At 39.9% G+C, this 21865-nt stretch overlaps 1 protein-coding gene and 1 long non-coding RNA gene across 2 annotated transcripts in view; both read right to left on the bottom strand.

Moving 5' to 3' along the window:
• Nucleotides 1-21865, bottom strand: part of LOC307034969 (NACHT, LRR and PYD domains-containing protein 12-like) — a gene marked incomplete at its 3' end in the record, with an annotated part of 263271 nt that overhangs the window by 216162 nt on the left and 25244 nt on the right. Inside the window, exons 9-10 of the mRNA XM_079673893.1 lie at nt 21016-21186; nt 18969-19139 (exon numbers count right to left, since the gene is read on the bottom strand). Of these exons, the coding sequence (XP_079530019.1) occupies nt 18969-19139; nt 21016-21186 (342 nt within the window). The remainder of the gene's footprint in view (nt 1-18968; nt 19140-21015; nt 21187-21865) is intronic.
• Nucleotides 16095-17535, bottom strand: LOC307035445. Its single transcript, XR_013807107.1, has 2 exons — nt 17093-17535; nt 16095-16888 (listed from the first exon to the last, which is right to left on the bottom strand). It is a non-coding gene; the product is annotated as an uncharacterized lncRNA (long non-coding RNA).

Genomic DNA, 21865 nt, shown 5'->3' with positions numbered 1-21865 from the left:
TGCTTATCTGAAAAACCACATGGCCTTTTCTCTCCCCTCACTCACTGTCAAAGCTGCCATGACATTGGTGAAAGAGAGAGAGAGAGAGAGAGAGAGAGAGAGAGAGAGAGAGAGAGAGAGAGAGAGAGAGAGAAAGAGAGAGAGGCACAAAGTAGAGACACTACATACTGATATACACCTGAACATCAGCAGGAGAGGACTCTTTAAAGTAGAGACACTACATACTGATATACACCTGAACATCAGCAGGAGAGGACTCTTTAAAGTAGAGACACTACATACTGATATACACCTGAACGTCAGTAGGAGAGGACTCTTTAAAGTAGAGACACTACACACTGATATACACCTGAACATCAGCAGGAGAGGACTCTTTAAAGTAGAGACACTACATACTGATATACACCTGAACATCAGCAGGAGAGGACTCTTTAAAGTAGAGACACTACATACTGATATACACATGAACATCAGCAGGAGAGGACTCTTTAAAATAGAGACACTACATACTGATATACACCTTAACATCAGCAAGAGAGGACTCTTTAAAGTAGAGACACTACATACTGATATACACCTGAACATCAGCAGGAGAGGACTCTTTAAAGTAGAGACACTACATACTGATATACACCTGAACATCAGCAGGAGAGGACTCTTTAAAGTAGAGACACTACATAGTGATATACACCTGAACATCAGCAGGAGAGGACTCTTTAAAGTAGACACACTACATACTGATATACACCTGAACATCAGCAGGAAAGGACTCTTTAAAGTAGAGACACTACATACTGATATACACCTGAACATCAGCAGGAGAGGACTCTTTAAAGTAGAGACACTACATTCTGATATACACCTGAATATCAGCAGGAGAGGACTCTTTAAAGTAGAGACACTACATACTGATATACACCTGAACATCAGCAGGAGAGGACTCTTTAAAGTAGAGACACTACATACTGATATACACCTGAACATCAGCAGGTGAGGACTCTTTAAAGTAGAGACACTACATACTGATATACACCTGAACATCAGCAGGAGAGGACTCTTTAAAGTAGAGACACTACATACTGATATACACCTGAACATCAGCAGGAGAGGACTCTTTAAAGTAGAGACACTACATACTGATATACACCTGAACATCAGCAGGAGAGGACTCTTTAAAGTAGATACGCTACATACTGATATACACCTGAACATCAGCAGGAGAGGACTCTTTAAAGTAGCGACATTACATACTGATTTACACCTGAACATCAGCAGGAGAGGACTCTTTAAAGTAGAGACACTACATACTGATATACACCTGAACATCAGCAGGAGAGGACTCTTTAAAGTAGAGACACTACATACTGATATACACCTGAACATCAGCAGGAGAGGACTCTTTAAAGTAGAGACACTACATACTGATATACACCTGAACATCAGCAGGAGAGGACTCTTTAAAGTAGAGACACTACATACTGATATACACCTGAACATCAGCAGGGGGGACTCTTTAAAGTAGAGACACTACATACTGATATACACCTGAACATCAGCAGGAGAGGACTCTTTAAAGTAGAGACACTACATACTGATATACACCTGGAAATAAGAATTTCGGGCTCTTTAATATTGACCATTGAGGTTGAATTTAAGAATGACACTTTTCAATTCAATCACAAAGATGTTGTCTTTTCTCCAGGCAAAGAAAAAACTCACGTAAAACTCCTAAAATGCCAATTATTCAACAAAACATCCAAACCATTTATATATATTTTTGCACACATTGTAAAACTGAAGTCAAGTCTTTTGAATAGCCTCTATGTTATTGGATCCTAAGTTGAAAGGAATCACCTGAATGTTCTCATCGCTGGAAGTTTAACTGCAGGCAACGCTAGAGATGAAACAGAGAACATGAATGAAATGAAAATGTAAAATAAAACATCAGAAAGCTGTTTAGCGGGTAAAAACTGAAAAGGTTTGTCAGCAAAAATGAATGGAAGAAGTTGCCGTACAACGAGACAATCACATGCTCAACGGAGAAAAGAAAAGGTCGGAAGTAAGAAAAGCAATAGCATTCAGGGGGAAAAGGTCAGAGTGATGAAGACAGCCGTGAAAAGACGAAGACAATGGGTAAGCAGTGAAGTCACACACTATGAAGCGATGGTGTGTGTGTGTGTGTGTGTGTGTGTGTGTGTGTGTGTGTGTGTGTGTGTGTGTGTGTGTGTGTGTGTGTGTGTGTGTGTGTGTGTGTGTGTGTGTGTGTGTGTGTGTGTGTGTGTGTATGTGTGTGTGTGTGTGTCAGCATGTTTCCTGCTTAATGAGGCAGATACACCACCATCCCTTCTTATTAAACAGAGAGGGTTAGGAAGACTTAGAGAGGTGTGTAGGGTGGATGGAAAAAAGCAGAAATGATAAAGAAATGTGTGGAGAAGAAAGCGGGGAAAGAGAGTAAGCCAAAAGGGGCTTGGTGCACCATGTTTTTAACTCTCGTTAAATGAGCACGCTTCAGTGTCAAATATCCAGAAATATAATACAGGGGGGGGTGCTAGTGGATCGCCGGAGCTGTTAGATTAATATTAACATGCTTATTGTAGTTCTAAGTTCAATGCCTTGTGGCCTGAAGCACCATCCCTGATGGAGCATATGTGTGGGCTGGACCTGTATTTTACAGGAAAGGAGTGAGCAGAGAGTAGAGCAGTTGTCGATTCTTGTTCTGTGACTATCTACTTCACCCTCTCAGACTTTGAGTTGCGCGCGCTACTAAAGAGACGTGTTACCATGGAAACCAAACAATGGTGTAGCTGTATTAAAGTCCGAGTGGAAACAGTCCTGAGTAAATCTGATTTTGTCAGAAATCGGGAGAAATGCGGGAGAAATATGACCCCGGGAGGAAACCGGGAGAGGGCAATGAAATCGGGAGTCTCCCGCGAAAATCGGGAAGGTTGACAAGTATGATAACAACAGTAAAAAGTGTGTAGTGGATTGTTGTTAGCTTAGCCTACTAATTATCTCATTCCCTCCAATCAGAATCATACATCCTTAATCTGTCACACAGCCTGATGATGAATATGTAAAAACTTAAAGGTAGCAGACAGGAATAACAATAATCAATCGTAACACAGTGTGCATTTCACATATGATATGGTGACTCTGCTGGTCCCATTGTATAGAAGTCTACTTCTCATTGGATTTATAACTTAGGTAAACATTTTCCCACTGAGTTAATGGACTTCATATGTAGTTTCAAGTCTTTTTCAATACAGCATGATATTTGTTTCGTTAAACATGGTCCTATTCAGAGTAAAATAAACAATAAAGAAAGGAATGTTTTGGGGGCGGGGCTACCTTTTGATTGACAGGTCGCTAACACAATGCCCGGTCTAACTTTTGAGAGTTTATTCTAGTGTTTCCCAACTCTTCTAAGTCTTCAATGTCTTGTCTTAATGCTTTATTGGTTTCTTTGAGGTATTTCTCAGCACTATAAATATTTTCTATACGCTGATCTTGAGATACGATCGTTTGGCGTCTTCACACAGTCTTGTTGTCCTCTGCAGAAGTAGAACAAGTTGGCATTGAAACGTTTTAGTTACGTACAAATTGGATGTGATGTTTGGGATAGTAACACTTCAACATACACCAATGTTTAGCTCGTGTTTCTTCAGTTTACTTCAACACATTTAGCTCTGATCTTTTAGAACGGTTGTACCTTTTATCTGGGCTTCAAACCACAGATCCTTCATTAATCACATTTCTAAAATAACGTGACAAAGAAAGCTTGAATTCTTCTGAAGTCAATGTCGTTGTTAATATTCATCGGAGGACATTTAAGTTGCTCTGGAGTTCACATCGAGAAATGTCTCAGGGACAAGCACTAAAATATTTGCTTCTCCAATATATATATATATAAAAAAACGAAATGACATGTGAAATATTGAATGTGGAAGGACACACAGTATTTTTTCTTTTTATATCTTCTGGAGATATTTCACAGTTGAATTTAGCGGTGGAGATGGAAGGAGAAGAAAGGAAGAGAGGGACGGAGGAAGCTATAAACTTAAAATCACTTTCATAAAAAAAAAAAAACAAGACTTACAACCTCATAAAGACGAGCCACATTAAATCATGCTCATTCCCTTTCCCCTGAAAACCTCGTTTTCTCATTTCCTTTAATCCAAACTTCACTTCTTGTGTCTTCTTGTGTTAGGCTTCACGTGGAGTGACTAGAGACGAGAACCCGCTATGCAAGCACTAAGACTGAAACAGTGGTGAAGTGTCAAAATGGGCTTTATTTTAGATCAAGGCAGAGTCTAGGAGTTGGAGAGGACGCTGAAGGAGAATCCTGGAACCGAGGTTCAGACCAGGACGAGGAGCTCAGAGAGTGGAGAAGAGGAGCAGGACAGACCAGGGAGGTGGCTGGACGAGGCTGGACATGGCTGGACGTGGCTGGACGTGGCAGGACGTGGATGGACGAGGCTGGACGTGGCTGGACGTGGCAGGACGTGGCTGGACGTGGCTGGACGTGGCCTTTACGTGGCTGGACGTGGCTGGGCGAGGCTGGACGTGACTGGACGTGGCTGGACGTGGCTGGACGAGGCTGGACGAGGCTGGACGTGGCTGGACGTGGCTGGACGTGGCTGGACGTGGCTGGACGTGGCAGGCGGAGCGGCAGGTGTGTGGATCTGGAAACAGGAAAGAAGCAGGGTTAGGAAGGCAAATCCTCTCACTAGGAGCATCAACATTATAATAGGCAAAAAATGCTAAGTAGGCCTGGACGTTAGTTTACCCTGAAGAATAAACGAAGAACTGGCGAAGACTGAGGATGAGAACCAGGGTTTTAAGCGGGGGCAGGTGAGTAGTGGCAATCAGCGAGGTGATCAACAGCTGGAGCGGTGTGGAGACGGAAATCCAAATGTAGGTCAGCCACGCCCAGCCAGGAAGACACACAGACTCACATCTTGTACGTCAACGATAGAACATTTATCAGAAAAAAACCACTATTTTCCAACACCTGAACAGTCTTTAAACTCTATTTATCCCGGCTCTTCAGCCTTCATCTTTTTACACTTTGCACGTTTTCTCAGCTGCTCTCTTCTCTTCTCTCTCTGGTGTTTTTTATTCGAGCGAAGGTTATGAGTCCCTGATTGCTCCGGCATATGTGAAGGCCAATAAATCTATCATCGTATGTCCTTCTCTTTACACACACTCTGCAGAGGATGCTATGAAGTACACTCACACGAAAACTGTACTTTAGTTTGAGGTATTTTACCTGTATATTTCCATTTAATGCTACTCCACTACATAAAGGAAACCAATATTGTGATTGTTACTCCACTAGTTACTTAGACAATGTAGATGATTAGCTAATACAAAATATATATAAACCTTTTAACTATATAATTTAATAGGTTAATATATCCACTAGCAGTATATGAAATTAATAAGATGTGTCTCCTCCAGGTCCTAGAAGTCTATAGGATAATTAGCCTTTTCTGACTGAAACGTTCACACACACACACACACACACACACACACACACACACACACACACACACACACACACACACACACACACACACACACACACACACACACACACACACACACACACACACACACACACACACACATGAATGAGACATCTTGAAGGTGGTAATTTGAACAAGAAGATGAGTTTCATATCCTCGACGGATGCTTTGTGGTGATTTATCTGTCAGCGCGACAATCTGCGAGACACACAGCTGTTCCCCGGCAAATAAACTTGTTTTGAAATGACGACGCAATCCCATTTCCACAAAGTCACACACATGTCTGAAATGCTCGTATTTAACCGGGGTCTGTGACTCATGTTTGCCTCACAGTACACACACACATACCATTTGGAAAACATGTTTGCAAAGAAAACCCTGTTTTGGTTAAACATGTGTTGTTAAAGAAATACTTCACTCCCAAAATGGCTATTTGTGCATGAATTGCTAACCTTGGGTTACCTTGAAATCCTAACGAACACTTTGATTCTTCGCATGCCTTTCTTGGGAACAAAGGATAACACAAATCTAAGAAAAGTATTAATAAATTAAAGTAAAACCGGGTAGAAAACATCCGTTTACAAAATCTCACATGATTTTGTTGTTATCCATTGGTATATGCTCATTAGTCAACATGCATTTTCAATGAAACTGTCACGGAGGTGATCTCTGGGGCCATACATCTCGGCCTCCGTTACGGGTTGTATAGCTTCATTGTTGTTGATTGTGTTCACCTGGTGCCCTGTGTTGTCTCCTCCCCCCTCACCTGTGTCTTGTTGGTTGATTAGTCTGTGTGTATTTAGGCTCTGTGTTTCCGTGTATTGTGAGGGAGATCCTTGTTGCTGGTGACTGTGTTCACATGAGACAGTAAGATTAAGGCTGTGTCATGCACCACTATGAGTAATAAATGCCCACACCGGGTTATATTTGAACTCTCTGCCTCAGCCTCCTTGCTTGGTCGGACTGCTCAATGGTCAGTCTCACAGGAACCATAATATTTAAAACATTAGCTCAGAAGGGAATTAGTTTAATAATGTGTTATTACAACCAAGTCTCACGGCATTTCGTGTTATAGTCACGACATTTAATCTGTTGATTCGTGTTCACCAACACGATTTTCCCCTTTTTTTCACGTCACACAGAACGATTTTAAAAGCAATGTATTTCTATCGGTAGTATGTTTCGTTCCTGCAGCACGTCTTTTTGTCCGTTCGAGTCTTGGAAGACCGGAAACCTGGTAATTTTACTCCACTACATTTATTTGAGTTACTTTTCAGATTCTGATTAATGATGTGAAAACAACCCTTAAATCAGACTTTAGTTACACCTGAGTAAAATCCAGGGAAGGTGATTATCAAGTGCCAACAATCAGGAGAGGTATTTGATAGTTGGTGCTTGAGAAGACTAAACATTTATCTGCAATTGACATGAATGGAAACAAGTAATAAAGTATATTCATAACTCGTTATTCTCTACTAATACTTAATTAAAGACTGTATAATGGCTATTTTGCACATGCCTTTCAAGATTTCAAGATTTTCAAAGGTTTATTGACATATCATATACACAACTACGGTGTATGCAATGAATGAAAATCTTGGGTCGCAGGTTCCTCAACAGTGCATTACAAGACATCTATCAATATGTGTGTATACCTCCACCATTAAACTTATATTCACTACTCATATTCTGCACATTTCTTATACTATCTACATACATAAGAGTATAATTAATATGTATAATATCAGTTAAAATAAGTGCTTCAACATAGTTAACATCGCAGGAAAGCAATATATTAGACGTTAAGTACTTTGTCAGGCTTAATATTTATCTTTTGATTCCCCCAAAGCTTTTTCCTTATTTAAAAGAAGACCTTAATCTAAAGTATTATTTAATGTTTCAATAAAGGTTAATTCATTTTTCGGTTTTGCACATCCTCCTATTAATATCTTTGTACATCCAGCACTAAACTGTTTTATTGTAGAGATCACTTACAGTATCTTCTAGATTTTTATATTATATTCTATATTTCTATCATTGACCTTCTACTTTCCCCCTATGAAAGTATGTTCCCTTAATATTTTGTTCATCAAACATAACACATGAAAGCAATAATTCAATAACGTGCTTTAACCACTAGGCGGTGCACACAAGTTACACACAGCCATAATAACTTTGTATTATTAGTGTAGGACACGTATGTACACCATCTGAAGATGTGTAGTTTTATTCATGTTTTTACATAATTTTACAGCATATTGCTATACTATTTCAGACTCAGTATTTACATTCTTATTCAAAGAAAATCAGTAATATCTTTAAAAACTACAAGTCCCTTTATATCAGCTGTGCACCGTTATGGTGTAAATATAACCTATCTATGAATTAGATCAAATGTAAAAGTCAGCCGAATTAGTGTTGATACTGCAAGGAGACGTATTGTGTGAAGAGAAATTGAAGATGTTGTTTAATTGTTGATATATTTATGATCCACGTCAAGTATTCAGTTTCGGCGGCATTTCTTCCAGTTTTTCCAAAGGTCTTCTCATCAGGGCTCTATAAATAAAGAACTACGGCAGATGTGTAATATTTAATGCAACCGAACCGTGTATTACAATGCTGTTATGAGATGACTTTCAAAGAGAAAAGCAAGAACACTCGGAATAAAGTATTATTATTTTTATTTTTTTAAGTTTTTCGAATTTGATATCGCATTAACACCATATCCCTACATGCATTGCTGCTAAAACATCCAATCAGCGAGCTTAAACCATAGCTGAGGATCTTGGGTAATCAGTTCAGTGGCTGTGTATCGCAATGATGCTCGAAATGTCACTTATAGGCCTAAGTCTGTTTCCGGTTATTTTTATTTTGAAATTCAGTTCCTGACGGACGCCAAAAAAGCCCGAGATTATTGAATTAAACAAATAACTAAAAACAAGGATAATTGTGTGTTATTGGTGAGTAAATAACAGTGTGTTATTTAGAAAAGAATAACAAATTAGAAGGAAAAAAATATTTTAAAAAATACAGATTTCAGTATTCTGAGGCTCTGAGCCCCATTTATTTTCCTCGCAGACGACAAAAAAAGTCTGACATTATACGATTTAAAATAAAAACAATAATCGTGGCTTGATATTGAGTCAGAACATGTTTTTATGAACCCCACAGCTTCCGGTCTTCCAAGACCCGAACGGACAAAAAGACGTGCTGCAGGCATGAAACGTACTACCAATAGAAATACATTGCTTTTAAAATCGTTCTGTGTGACACGAAAAAAAGGGGAAAATCGTGTTGGTGAACACGAATCAATAGATTAAATGTTGTGACTATAACACGAAATGCCGTGAGACTGGGTTGGTTATTATGCTACTCCCTCTAGCAGAAGCTAGCAAGCTTAACAATTGGGTGCTTAATAATAAATCAAGTTTAAATTATCAGAGCCACACATTTGAAAATAGGTAGTTACATACTGTAGCTAACGTTTGCCAGCTAGCTTGTGTAGTAGACAGCTAATGTTCGCTAGCTACTTTGATAGATAGAAAGTTAACGTTTACTAGTTAGCTGTATAGCTAAAGTTTGCTAGTAAGCTGTAGTATAGCCAATGTTTGCTAGGTAGTTTGATCGCTAGAAAGCTAACGTTTGCTAGTTAGCTGTATAGCTAAAGTTTGCTAGTAAGCTGTAGTATAGCCAATGTTTGCTAGGTAGTTTGATCGATAGAAAGCTAACGTTTGCTAATAAGCTGTATAGCTAAAGTTTGCCAGTTATCTGTATAGCCAATGTTCGCTAACTAGTTTGATTGATAGAAAGCTAATGTTCTCTAGTTAGCTGTAGGCTATAGCTAAAGTTAGCCAGGGCTGCCAACCCTGTGAGAGTCACGCAATTAACCCACGCTCTCACGCACTCACGCCACACTTGCCTTTCCTCACGTTAAGTTTTCGTCCAAAATAAATGTATATAAAAATAAAGTGAAGAAACAGCAAATCGAGCGGTCTACGAAATGAGACGGACTTCTGGCTTAGTTCAGCAAAGTTGGAACGATATTGGGAGATTCGGATTTCACGGATCAATAACATTATTCAGACACAAAGTGCATCTCCTAAGTACCGTGGTAAGGTTGACAACGAACTACAATCACATTTTGATTAAAAAAAAAGCCAATATGCGCCGTCCTCCGAGCTGGACACATTACATTGGTCTCTATCTGAAGCCGGAGAAGAAACGAGTGCTCAGGGACCGTCTGCAAAGTGCAACTCCCAAAAAAGAGAATACAATAATATTCAATCACTATTATACAGCTTATTACTACCAAACTCACTACACACATCAATAGTCTCCTAGTGGTCATACTACAGCAGAACGTTTTGAAGAATATGCTTTTAAATAATTTTGGGGAATATTTATAATGTAAAATCTTCAATAAATATAACTTTACTATTATACAGTATATTTCTACCAAACTCACTATTTGCATTGTTGTTGTTAGCATCTGGGTAGCTAGCTGCGCTAACCGATATTAGAAGCTGTTTCTAAAACAAGGTTTTAGAGCTCTATCCTGTCAGACTGAGAGATAACTACAGCTCAGTGAAGTAAGGGACTCTGAGTGTTTAGAGTTAACTTTAGTCTAGTTATCTCAGAGGGTCTCATACGGTTTGGTCACCATTTATGAGAATAAATGAAAAACAGTTAAACAGTTTAAAAGGGGAGTGATTTGGAAAATATCCATAAAGAAAAAAAAATCTGTGTACAATTGTGAGTAGTAATAATGATCCTGTTTCAATCACATTAGTATGCATACAAAGTGACAGGTGGGCCCGCCCCGCCTCCCTTTGTTCAAGGTGTTATCACAAGTAGGTGTGATATCCTTTGATGTTAGGGGTGAGGTGTTATCAGACGTAGGTGTGAAAAGCCCCCCTGTAGTAGCGCCTTTGTTGTCTAATCTAATTAGCCTCTGATGTCTGTCCTTTGATGTGAGGGTTGAGGTGTTATAGCATGCCGGTGTGATATCGCACCGGCATGTTATAAGCCTTTGATGTTAATCTATGTGTTGATTGAAACAGTCTCTTTGAAGTTGTGTGTGAGACTGTCTCACACCCCCGTCCCCTCGCACCCCCTGCTTCTCCCCCCTTCTTGTCACGCCCCATGTGAGGGGTGATGTGTTATAGCGTGTAGGTGCGATATGTCCCCATGTAGTACATTTTTTGTTGTATAATTAGCCTCTGATGTCTGTCCTTTGATGTGAGGGTTGAGGTGTTATAACATGCCGGTGCGATATCACACCAGCCTGTTATAACACCTCAACCCTCACATCAAAGGACAGACATCAGAGGCTAATTAGATTAGACAACAAAGGCGCTACTACAGGGGGGCTTTTCACACCTACGTGTGATTACACCTCACCCCTCACATCAAAGGATATCACACCTACGTGTGATAACCCCTCAAACAAAGGGTGGCGGGACTTAGCTCATTAGCATAATTGGGGGCGGGCCCACATGTAACTTTGTATGCATACTAATGTGATTTAAACAGGATCATTATTACTACTGTTGTGTTTCATATGGATGTTGAGAGATGTATCCATAGATCTCTCCATGTAGCTCTCAAAGTGCAACAGGTTGATTAATTTAACTTCAATATTTAAAAAACAAATCTTCCCGGGGGAGCATGCCCCCGGACCCCCCTAGAGGAGGTGAGGACCCCCCACACTTATAAAATATCACTTTACCTCTGCTTACACCTATATGCCATTGTATATGCTGTGAGCTGATTATCGAGCCTTCATTGTAAGAGTCGCGGGTACACTGTGTATGTGCGTATTCCACTGTAGCGCCCGGTACATTAATGAGAAACACCAATTTGTACATATTAAATACATTTGTAACACTGTACACATGAACGTTTATTTTTTCGGTTCACCCAAAAAAATATCTCACTCCAAGCTGAACTCAAAGGTTGGCAGCCCTGAGTTAGCTAGTTAGCTGTATAGCCAATGTTCACTATCTAAACACCACATTGGGCTTTTGGCGGTGAATGTTATTATAAACTGTCTACAGACACTTTAGTACGGAATCCGACCGGCTGATGTACTTCGTTCATATTCGTAGTTCCTCAATAGTAGAGCCATCAACACCAAGAGACGCTGCATAGTCATTGAGAATCCTTTCAGCCACTGTTAGAAGACACATGTGGTACAGCGTGTACAAACAATGCTGCTAATGCTAAACCAGAACACATCTTGTCAAGATTACGTAAGGACTACGTAAATCAGGACTACATAAAGTGTATCCAAAACTAAAAGTCGTTTTTAATCCCAGTCCATTTAGGAGTTTTAGAGCCAAAATCAAACTGCTGTAACTTTCAGCTTTTCATGTTTGTGAAGACTATGAGGACGCCTGTCCAAGTGATTGAGGTTTTCTGAGACAAAGTTTAAAGATGTGTTTTTCATATACTATCACAACTTACTTTCATATCAAAGCTGTTAGTCTCTCATCAGTAATCAGCACGCTCATGAATAGGACAAACTCCTTTGAGCAGATATGAAATGGTGCAGCACTTTTCTCTCTACCTGTCTGAGTGTGTGTGTGCGTGTGTGTGTGTGTGTGTGTGTGTGTGTGTGTGCGTGCGTTCGTGTGCGTGCGCGTGTGTGTGTGTGTGCGTTTGTGCGCGTGCGTGCGTGTGTGTGTGTGTGTGTGTGTGTGTGTGTGTGTGTGTGTGTGTGTGTGTGTGTGTGTGTGTGTGTGTGTGTGTGTGTGTGTGTGTGTGTGTGTGTGTGTGTGTGTGTGTGTGATTGCTGGGTCCAGGACGCAGTGTAGCGTTAAGCCACAGCTTCAAACTGCACTTAATCACACACTGCAGCACCGAGTAAATATCTAATCACACACACTGGGCTGCATGAATGCTGATGCACACACTAATGTGTTTATCATGTATACACACACACATACACAGCCTGTCAAATCACACACACAAACACAGATGTATACTGACATGTGTCTTTCAGAAATGGATGGGAAATTCCATATTTTTCCACTTTGTGTGACGGTCAGACTAGGCAGGAGCGCACACACACAAACACACACACACACACACACACACACACACACACACACACACACACACACACGCACGCACGCACGCACGCACACACACACACACACACACACACACGCGCACACACACACACACACACCACTGTTTGTGATCTATCTCAATGCCACGCCTCAACAGATTCAATCAGAGGGGAGCCTTTGTTTTTTATCCTATCTGTTGTTTTATTTTCCTATTCTCTCTCCCTTTCTCACACACACACACACTCACACACACACACACTTTGTTTTCTCAGTTGGAGTCAAATAACTTTACTCTGAATGTTCCCACAGCTCTCACTATGAAGTTAAACACAGATACAACAGGACCACACACACACACGCGCACGCACACACACACACACACACACACACACACACACACACACACACACACAGAGAATATATGGGAGTGAGTTACAGGTGCTGAGTTATATCCGATGCATGGCTGATACCACATGTGTATGTCCATACATTGAGGGAAGATATAGTGTGTGTATGTGTGTGTGTGTGTGTGTGTGTGTGTGTGTGTGTGTGTGTGTGTGTGTGTGTGTGCGCGCGCGTGTGTGTGTGTGTGTGTGTGTGTGTGTGCAACAGTACAGTAGGAGTGAGTCACTTTTCATGTGTTATTACACTCTATATTCAAACATTTTAAATAAAGTAAACATTGTTACCCGTGTTAATTTCAAACAAGCTTTATGTAAAAAAAAATGCTTTCAGATTTCAAGTTATATTTTACTAAATTCATAATGTATGTAAAATAAAAATAATGGAGCAATAAATACAAAGAAAGATATATGTGCTTAATGTGAGACAGCGGGTGAAAGTAGAATGTGTGCGTCAGTTATCAGTGTGACGTTGCAGGTTCAGTTGCTCTTTCTCTGCCTTTTCTCCTCCTTTGTTATGACTCTTAATACAGAAATATACACAGTTCCCCGCCTGGAGGCAGGAAACCTGCAGGCGCAGCCCTGAAATATGGCAGCGGATTGACTAATTAAAAAAGAAAATCCCATTCACGCATCAACTTTTCATATCCCAAGCCCCATTTGATATGCTTGATTCAATACTCAACTCTGAAATCTCACCTGAGGCTGGGAACATTGCCAAGCGTCTGAAAGTCTAAATCCAGGAGTTAGTGAGAGAAGCTGCTGCTGTCTGCAGAAGTTAAAGTAGAAGTTAAAACTAAATGAAGATGTCCTATCTCATTTCCTCCTCCTCTTCTCGTATGTCCAATTCTTTTTCCTTCCTCTTCCCGGTATAAACTCTGCCGTGCAACACTGACTTTTATTCGACAGCACCATTTCCCACAGAGTCTTAAAAACACACAGAGCTGTTAAAGTGTCACGGGAGCGAAAGTAAGTGAAGACATTAAAGTATTGAAGGAGAAACCAGTAATAACATTAATACATGGACAAAAAACAGTGTTTATTATTGCACACAGCATTGCAAAGTTATTACACAGATGTTTTGAGCAGTCTTTGGGTATTTGGCAGTGGCGAACCGTCAGGGCCTTCAAGGTATTCAGAGAATACCCTGGAGCACTCAGATAAAACAAACATAAAAACGATTTAATTATATTAATAAAATGTATATAAAATGAATAAACGAGAATGGTATGTGTGTTGTTGATCTGTAATATCACAGTGTTACGTTGATTTGTTTGTCCTTCTCGGTCCATGCACTACGCATTTCAGTGGTTTTGTGTTAGAAAAGAAAGCAACCAATCAGATCTTGTTCTGGGTCTCTGGGTCGAATATCCTTCAACAAGGTATTCTACATCCTTGATAGAATGCCCTGGCCGTTGCACTGAATGAGAGCGTACCTTTGGACTGACAGTTTGATCAACCAATCACATATTGATTTGTAGCCAATGGGCGTGTTCTTTCAGAGTTCCCCTCGGTTCCAGGGTATTCTAGAAGGCCCGCTAGTTAACTGGCTCGAGACAGAGGATCAGATGAATGCCACGAAGCAATTCATGCTGTTTTATTGTTTTGAACGTTGAAATGAAAAGTGCAACAGGTGTTAAGTTGTTGCGGAATTGTTTTCAGTGAATAGACGGACATTATAAACGGCGGGGCGGGGGGGGGGGGGGGGGGGGGGCATGGCCCTGGGAAGTAGGGGTGCTAAGGGTGCTGCAGCACCCCCTGGTGGAGGACAGGGGAACTGCACTTCCACAAGATTAAATACAAATATAATACAACAAAAATGAATTTTCAGCCTTGATGTAACAACATTCATAATTCAGTAAAGATAACACCGTTTTCACCCCGGTTACATTTTCCATTTGCCCTGTACGATGGCCGCTGTAAGGGATGAAAGTGGGGGATGTTGGCTTATCAGGCGCCCGCAGCTCAGAGCCAGCGTGAGAGAGAGAGATAGAGAGAGGGGGTGCACCGGTACCGGCGGGAAATGTTGTTAGCTTCTGCTGCGCTAACGGATATAAGAAGCTGTTTCTACAATAATGTGGAGGGAGAGCTCTCCTGTCAGACTGAGAGGCTCAGTGAGGTAAAGGACTCTTGAGTGTTTAGATAGTTCACTTTAGTCTAAGTTATCTCAGTGGGTCTCAAACGTTTTGATCACAATTTATGTAAACAAATATTTCCAAGGCACTCCTTTATAATTATTAGGATAAATAAAAACAGGTTTGAAATCATTCCAATGTATACTGTGAGACAGTAAACCAAAAATATTGTTTAAAACTGGAGATATTTAAAAATATGCATGAACAAATTAATGTTAACTGATAAAATAAGATATAAATGAACTACAAAAATAAAACAAGTTAGCCTACATTTATTTGTTATTGGCTATGGTAGGTTATTGGATATGTTCACATACTTATTTGATTGTTAAAATGCAAACCGATCTTTTTCATATGGGTGTTTTAGAGTTGTATTCCCTAGATCAGTCTCTAGTTTGGGTGCTCAAAGTGCACCAGATCGAAGCATTTTACTGTAAAATGTTAAGAAAAATATTCCCGGGGGGGGCACCCCCGGACCCCCCTAGAGGATGTGAAGTCCACCCCCCAATTAAAACATGTTCAGGCAATACTAAATACATTTGAAGCCTTTTTATATAAGCTTTCCACCATATCAATACATTTCTCTGTTTGTAGTGTATTGGTCTTTTGTAGAGGTTTTTCATTGCCAGCTAAAATCTTGCCTAGGGCAGCAAATTGGTGAAAACCGGCCCTGGTGTCATCCCCACAGCACCCCCCATTTGAAACATGTTCCCACGGCTATGGGGGTGGGTGTGTGTGTGTGTCTACAGAAGGTCCAGTTGTGTTAGATACGGTTCACCACTGGTATTTAGTAATGTAATTGACATAATGAATTGATTGTGTCTTCATTTCAGCAATTTGATCATTCCTAATTAATTATTCGCTTTCTTTCCGGTCTGTTTCTTTAGTCAAAGACACTTTTTTGAATTGCACATAATCAAAACAATGACCTAAAAGACACTGAAATGCTCGACAGGGTTAAAAGCAGATTTTTTAATGTCATGCTGAAGGTATATGTCTTCAGACTTCTGGAAAAATTAAGACATTCTTATCATTTACATTGTGACATAGTGTGGAAAAAAGGTTAGAGATGTCCCATTAGCCTAGATCCTGTCAGTAACCGGTTGACATGTGACGTAGTGCTGAGCCATGTCCACTACTGTAGCTCACAGCACAGCAGCCAATCACAGCACAGCAGCGCCAACCAATCACAGTACAGTATAACAAGAAAATCACAGACAGCAGCACCAGCCAATCACAGCACATTGGGGCGGGACATTGCTCACAGCAGATGATTAGATCGTTGTATTTTTCTGTTCTTTATTCACGTTTCTTCTGTTTGCAACAACACACCAAACAAAATTCCTTGCATTTGAAAAAGCTAATTGGCAACAAAGTGAATCCGAACTCTGACACAAGTTGGTGAATTAAACGTCTGCAGAATTATGGTGATAAATCTTTGTTCAAGAAAAGCTTTCAGTGCAATTGATTGTTAGTTTTTTTATCAAAGATATTCTTTCAGTTTGTTTAATATTGAGGACAGAAAGTCTCTCATCATTCTTGATCATTTCCAAAATGCCTCCACCACGCTCCTCTTCACGTCTCAAACGCCCCGTAATAAATAAAGTGTGAACAAATAAAACCTGAGCTTGCAGATTTGTCAGGATCCCAGAACAACACACTAACTACATTTTAATCAGTGGTGAAACCTCATCAATAAACTCCACACGGTGCAGCTGCTCCTCCCTCCCCTCTCCGTCTGTCTTCACTTCCTGTTCCACACCGGAGTCACCAGATGGAGAGAAGAAGTGACAGAGACAAAAATCAATAATAATACAACTTAAACAAAGAGAAACATTAGAATCCAAAATGATTGAGACAGCTGTAACAAGATGGAGTTAAAACATGTTTCTGTTGAACCTTTAGGATCAGAGTTGAATAGTTTGATGAATGGAGGATGTGGTTTCAGTACTCACAGGTCTTCTGGATTTTGGCTCTGATCGTCTCACCTCTGATCCTGCAGGGATGAACACAATCCAACAATTTTGGATAAAGTTTATTAAAATAAGTGTTTGTTCTTTGAGTCAGCTTCAGAGTCCTGACTGATCTCATGCTTTAAATCCCATCATATCTTCTCTGCAAACACTACGACTGACTGCCACAGCTCTCAGCTGCATCACAGGAAGTAACTGCACATTAGGCTAGAAACTAAAAACATGACAGGAAACAAAACAGAAAACCTTTTACACTCTTCTTTAAAATCCCATGTCTGTTAGAAAGTTGCTTACTTACTAAATAAATAAAAGAAAGAGCCTGCAGTCAGTGGGAAACATCACTGATCTGTTGAGATTCCCCAGAGAGAGAAACACCTCCCTGTGATTAATATAATACTGCTGAACCAGCAGAGACCCCGTACTGACCTGAGGGTCTCCAGTCTGCAGTCTGGACTCTCCAGAAGATCTCTCAGCAGCTTCTCTGAATCCTGCAGATCGTTGTCTCTCAGTTCCAGATCTCTCAGATGGATGTTGGACTTCAGAGCTGAGGCCAGAGCAGAACAGCTGATCTCTGTCAAACTGCAGCTCTCCAGTCTGAATAAAGAGAACATGATGTAACTTTAGAAAACAAAGTTCCTGTTTGAAATAACTCCAGGTTTAATAATCTGCTCAGAGCTGAAGAAGGTCAGAAAGTGGAAACTCCAAACAGGTTAAAAACTGTAAGATACAGAAAGAGGGAAAGAGCTCTCATTCATATTAAAGACAACGTGCTTCTACTTCAATAAAACGAGGAGACTTCACATCTGAAACTCTGCTCCATCTCCACTAACTCATGATGTGCAGCCAGACAAATACAAACCACAGAAACTGATTCAACTCAAGATCACAACGTTTACAAAGATCACAATTCAGGATGAATTTTAAATGTGAAGAAAAACCTCCAGAATATGTATTTTAGGAACAGTGGAGTCATCAAATCACAGCATCTTCAGAGTGAAATATTCAGTCAGTATCAGCATCGAGTAGCTTCAGGAAACTGAGAACCAACAAACGGATTATTTATCAATCTAAAAACACTAAAACTACAAGACCTGGTTGACTATAAAACTCTCCAAATGATGTTCAAAGCCACAAATCAACAACTGCCTCATGGTATCCAGGGACTGTTCACTCAGAGGAAACCAACATGCTGAGGAAACTGCAAATTCAAAAAACCACATATACGAACAGATTCCTAATTTCACTGCATAACAGAGAAAGGTGTTGATCTGTGGAATAGCTGTAATGATGAGCTGAAATACTGTGCAGCTTCATCTAAACTAAAAAACGTTTCAAAAAAATATTCTAAATGGTTATGATCAGGAGCGGTGATTTCCTGCTTATTCTTGTCTCTGAGGTTTTGGTGGACCTGTAAAGATTTTTTGTACAAAGAGATAATTATTATTACTTATTTTTTAAACAACGTATCAAATATCACGGATGCTGATGACGATGAACTAAACTTTGATTTTCATGAACAATGTACCGTAGAGGGGTCGGACCAGAAACGTTTAGAAGCTTCTTCTTGCCCCTTTTAAACATGAAGGAAAATACTTGAGTATTTATTTTTATATGTTGAAAAGTATTTTGTTATTTTGCTTCTTTTTATTATTATTACTTTTTTAACAGTTTCAATTCATTGAATAATAATACAAAATAACAGTAATAAGAAAATTAAAAACTGAAAATATTAGATGTTTAGGAGTTTTAACAGAAATATTAAATAGATGTATTTTTTATATCATCTTTTGAAAGCATGCTGCAGAATATAAGAAAAACATATTCATCTCAGCACACAAGTTCAAGATGGAGAACTGACCTGAGTGTCTCCAGTCTGCAGTCTGGACTCTCCAGAAGATCTCTCAGCAGCTTCACTCCTGAATCCTGCAGAGCGTTGTCACTCAGGTCCAGAAATCTCAGATGGATGTGGGACTTCAGAGCTGAGGCCAGAGCAGAACAGCTGATCTTTGACAACCTGCAGCCCCTCAGTCTGAATGAAGAGAACATGATGTAACTTTAGAAAACAATGTTCCTGTTTGAAATAACTCCAGGTTTAATAATCTGCTCAGAGCTGAAGAAGGTCAGAAAGTGGAAACTCCAAACAGGTTAAAAACTGTAAGATACAGAAAGAGGGAAAGAGCTCTCATTCATATTAAAGACAACGTGCTTCTACTTCAATAAAACGAGGAGACTTCACATCTGAAACTCTGCTCCATCTACACTAACTCATGATGTGCAGCCAGACAAATACAAACCACAGAAACTGATTCAACTCAAGATCACAACGTTTACAAAGATCACAATTCAGGATGAATTTTAAATGTGAAGAAAAACCTCCAGAATATGTATTTTAGGAACAGTGGAGTCATCAAATCACAGCATCTTCAGAGTGAACTATTCAGTCAGTATCAGCATCGAGTAGCTTCAGGAAACTGAGAACCAACAAATGGATTTGTGAAGCTGACCATTGAGCGGCCCGACCAAGCAAGGAGGCAGAACGTCCCAAATATAACCCGGTGTGGGCATTTATTACTCCTTGTGGTACATGACACACATTGACACAGCCTCAATATGACTGTCTCACATGAACACAGTCACCAGCAACAAGGATCTCCCACACACTCAGACTAACTGTAAAACAGAACCTAAATACACACAGGAGCCAGGACTAATCAAACAAACAAGACACAGGTGAGGAGGGAGGAGAAAACACAGGGGCACCAGCTGAACACAATCGGGTAATCAGACAGAAGGGAACCCTTTTCAAACTAAAACAGGAAACGGAGACAGACAAACTAAAACATAGACAGATCGTGACAAATAGATGCATAAATTACATATATGCACATGCTTGCTGTGCAATGTTTTACCGTGGAACAAATGAATATGCTTCGCCAATAGTCAAGCTATATCCTACGTAACGGAGACCGAGATCTACGGGCCCGGAGATCACCTCCGTTACAAGATTATTTATCAATCTAAAAACACTAAAACTGCAAGACCTGGTTGACTATAAAACTCTCCAAATGATGTTCAAAGCCACAAATCAACAACTGCCTCATGGTATCCAGGGACTGTTCACTCAGAGGAAACCAACATGCTGAGAGGAAACTGCAAATTCAAAAAACCACATATACGAACAGATTCCTAATTTCACTGCATAGCAGAGAAAGGTGTTGATCTGTGGAATAGCTGTAATGATGAGCTGAAATACTGTGCAGCTTCATCTAACCTAAAAACGTTTCAAAAAAATATTCTAAATGGTTATGATCAGGAGCGGTGATTTCCTGCTTATTCTTGTCTCTGAGGTTTTGGTGGACCTGTAAAGATTTTTTTTTATTATATATATTTGTACAAAGAGATCATTTTTTTTTTTTTTTTTTAAACAACGTATCAAATATCACGGATGCTGATGACGATGAACTAAACTTTGATTTTCATGAACAATGTACGCTAGAGGGGTCGGACCAGAAACGTTTTTAAGTTTCTTCTTGCCCCTTTTAAACATGAAGGAAAATACTTATTAAAATACTTTATTTTTATACATTGAAAAGTAAATTGTTATTTTGCTTCTTTTTATTATTACTTTTTTAACAGTTTCAATTCATTGAATTATAATACAAAAATAAAAGTAATAAGAAAATGAAAAACTGAAAATATTAGATGTTTAGGAGTTTTAACAGAAATATTAAATGGTTGTATTTTTTATATCATCTTTTGAAAGCATGCTGCAGAATATAAGATGAGTTTCAGGATTAAGATGCTCAGTGAGGATCAGAGTGATATCAGCCTGATGTCTGCAGCTCAGAGTCAACACAACTCTCACATATTCATCTCAGCACACAAGTTCAAGAAGGAGAACTGACCTGAGTGTCTCCAGTCTGCAGTCTGGACTCTCCAGAAGATCTCTCAGCAGCTCAACTCCTGAATCCTGCAGATTGTTGTCACTCAGGTCCAGATCTCTCAGATGGATGTTGGACTTCAGAGCTGAGGCCAGAGCAGAACAGCTGATCTCTGACAACCTGCAGCGCCTCAGTCTGAATAAAGAGAACATGATGTAACTTTAGAAAACAATGTTCCTGTTTGAAATAACTCCAGGTTTAATAATCTGCTCAGAGCTGAAGAAGGTTAGAAAGTGGAAACTCCAAACAGGTTAAAAACTGTAAGATACAGAAAGAGGGAAAGAGCTCTCATTCATATTAAAGACAACGTGCTTCTACTTCAATAAAACGAGGAGACTTCACATCTGAGACTCTGCTCCATCTACACTAACTCATGATGTGCAGCCAGACAAATACAAACCACAGAAAATGATTCAACTCAAGATCACAACGTTTACAAAGATCACAATTCAGGATGAATTTTAAATGTGAAGAAAAACCTCCAGAATATGTATTTTAGGAACAGTGGAGTCATCAAATCACAGCATCTTCAGAGTGAACTATTCAGTCAGTATCAGCATCATGTAGCTTCAGGAAACTGAGAACCAACAAATGGATTTGTGAAGCTGACCATTGAGCGGCCCGACCAAGCAAGGAGGCAGAACGTCCCAAATATAACCCGGTGTGGGCATTTATTACTCCTTGTGGTACATGACACACATTGACACAGCCTCAATATGACTGTCTCACATGAACACAGTCACCAGCAACAAGGATCTCCCACACACTCAGACTAACTGTAAAACAGAACCTAAATACACACAGGAGCCAGGAC

This window comes from Notothenia rossii, assembly GCF_949606895.1.
Source record: "Notothenia rossii genome assembly, chromosome: 4".
NCBI classification, from domain to species: Eukaryota; Metazoa; Chordata; class Actinopteri; order Perciformes; family Nototheniidae; genus Notothenia; species Notothenia rossii.
Note: the sequence above shows the minus strand (reverse complement) of the source record. Positions and strands in the feature narration are given on the sequence as shown.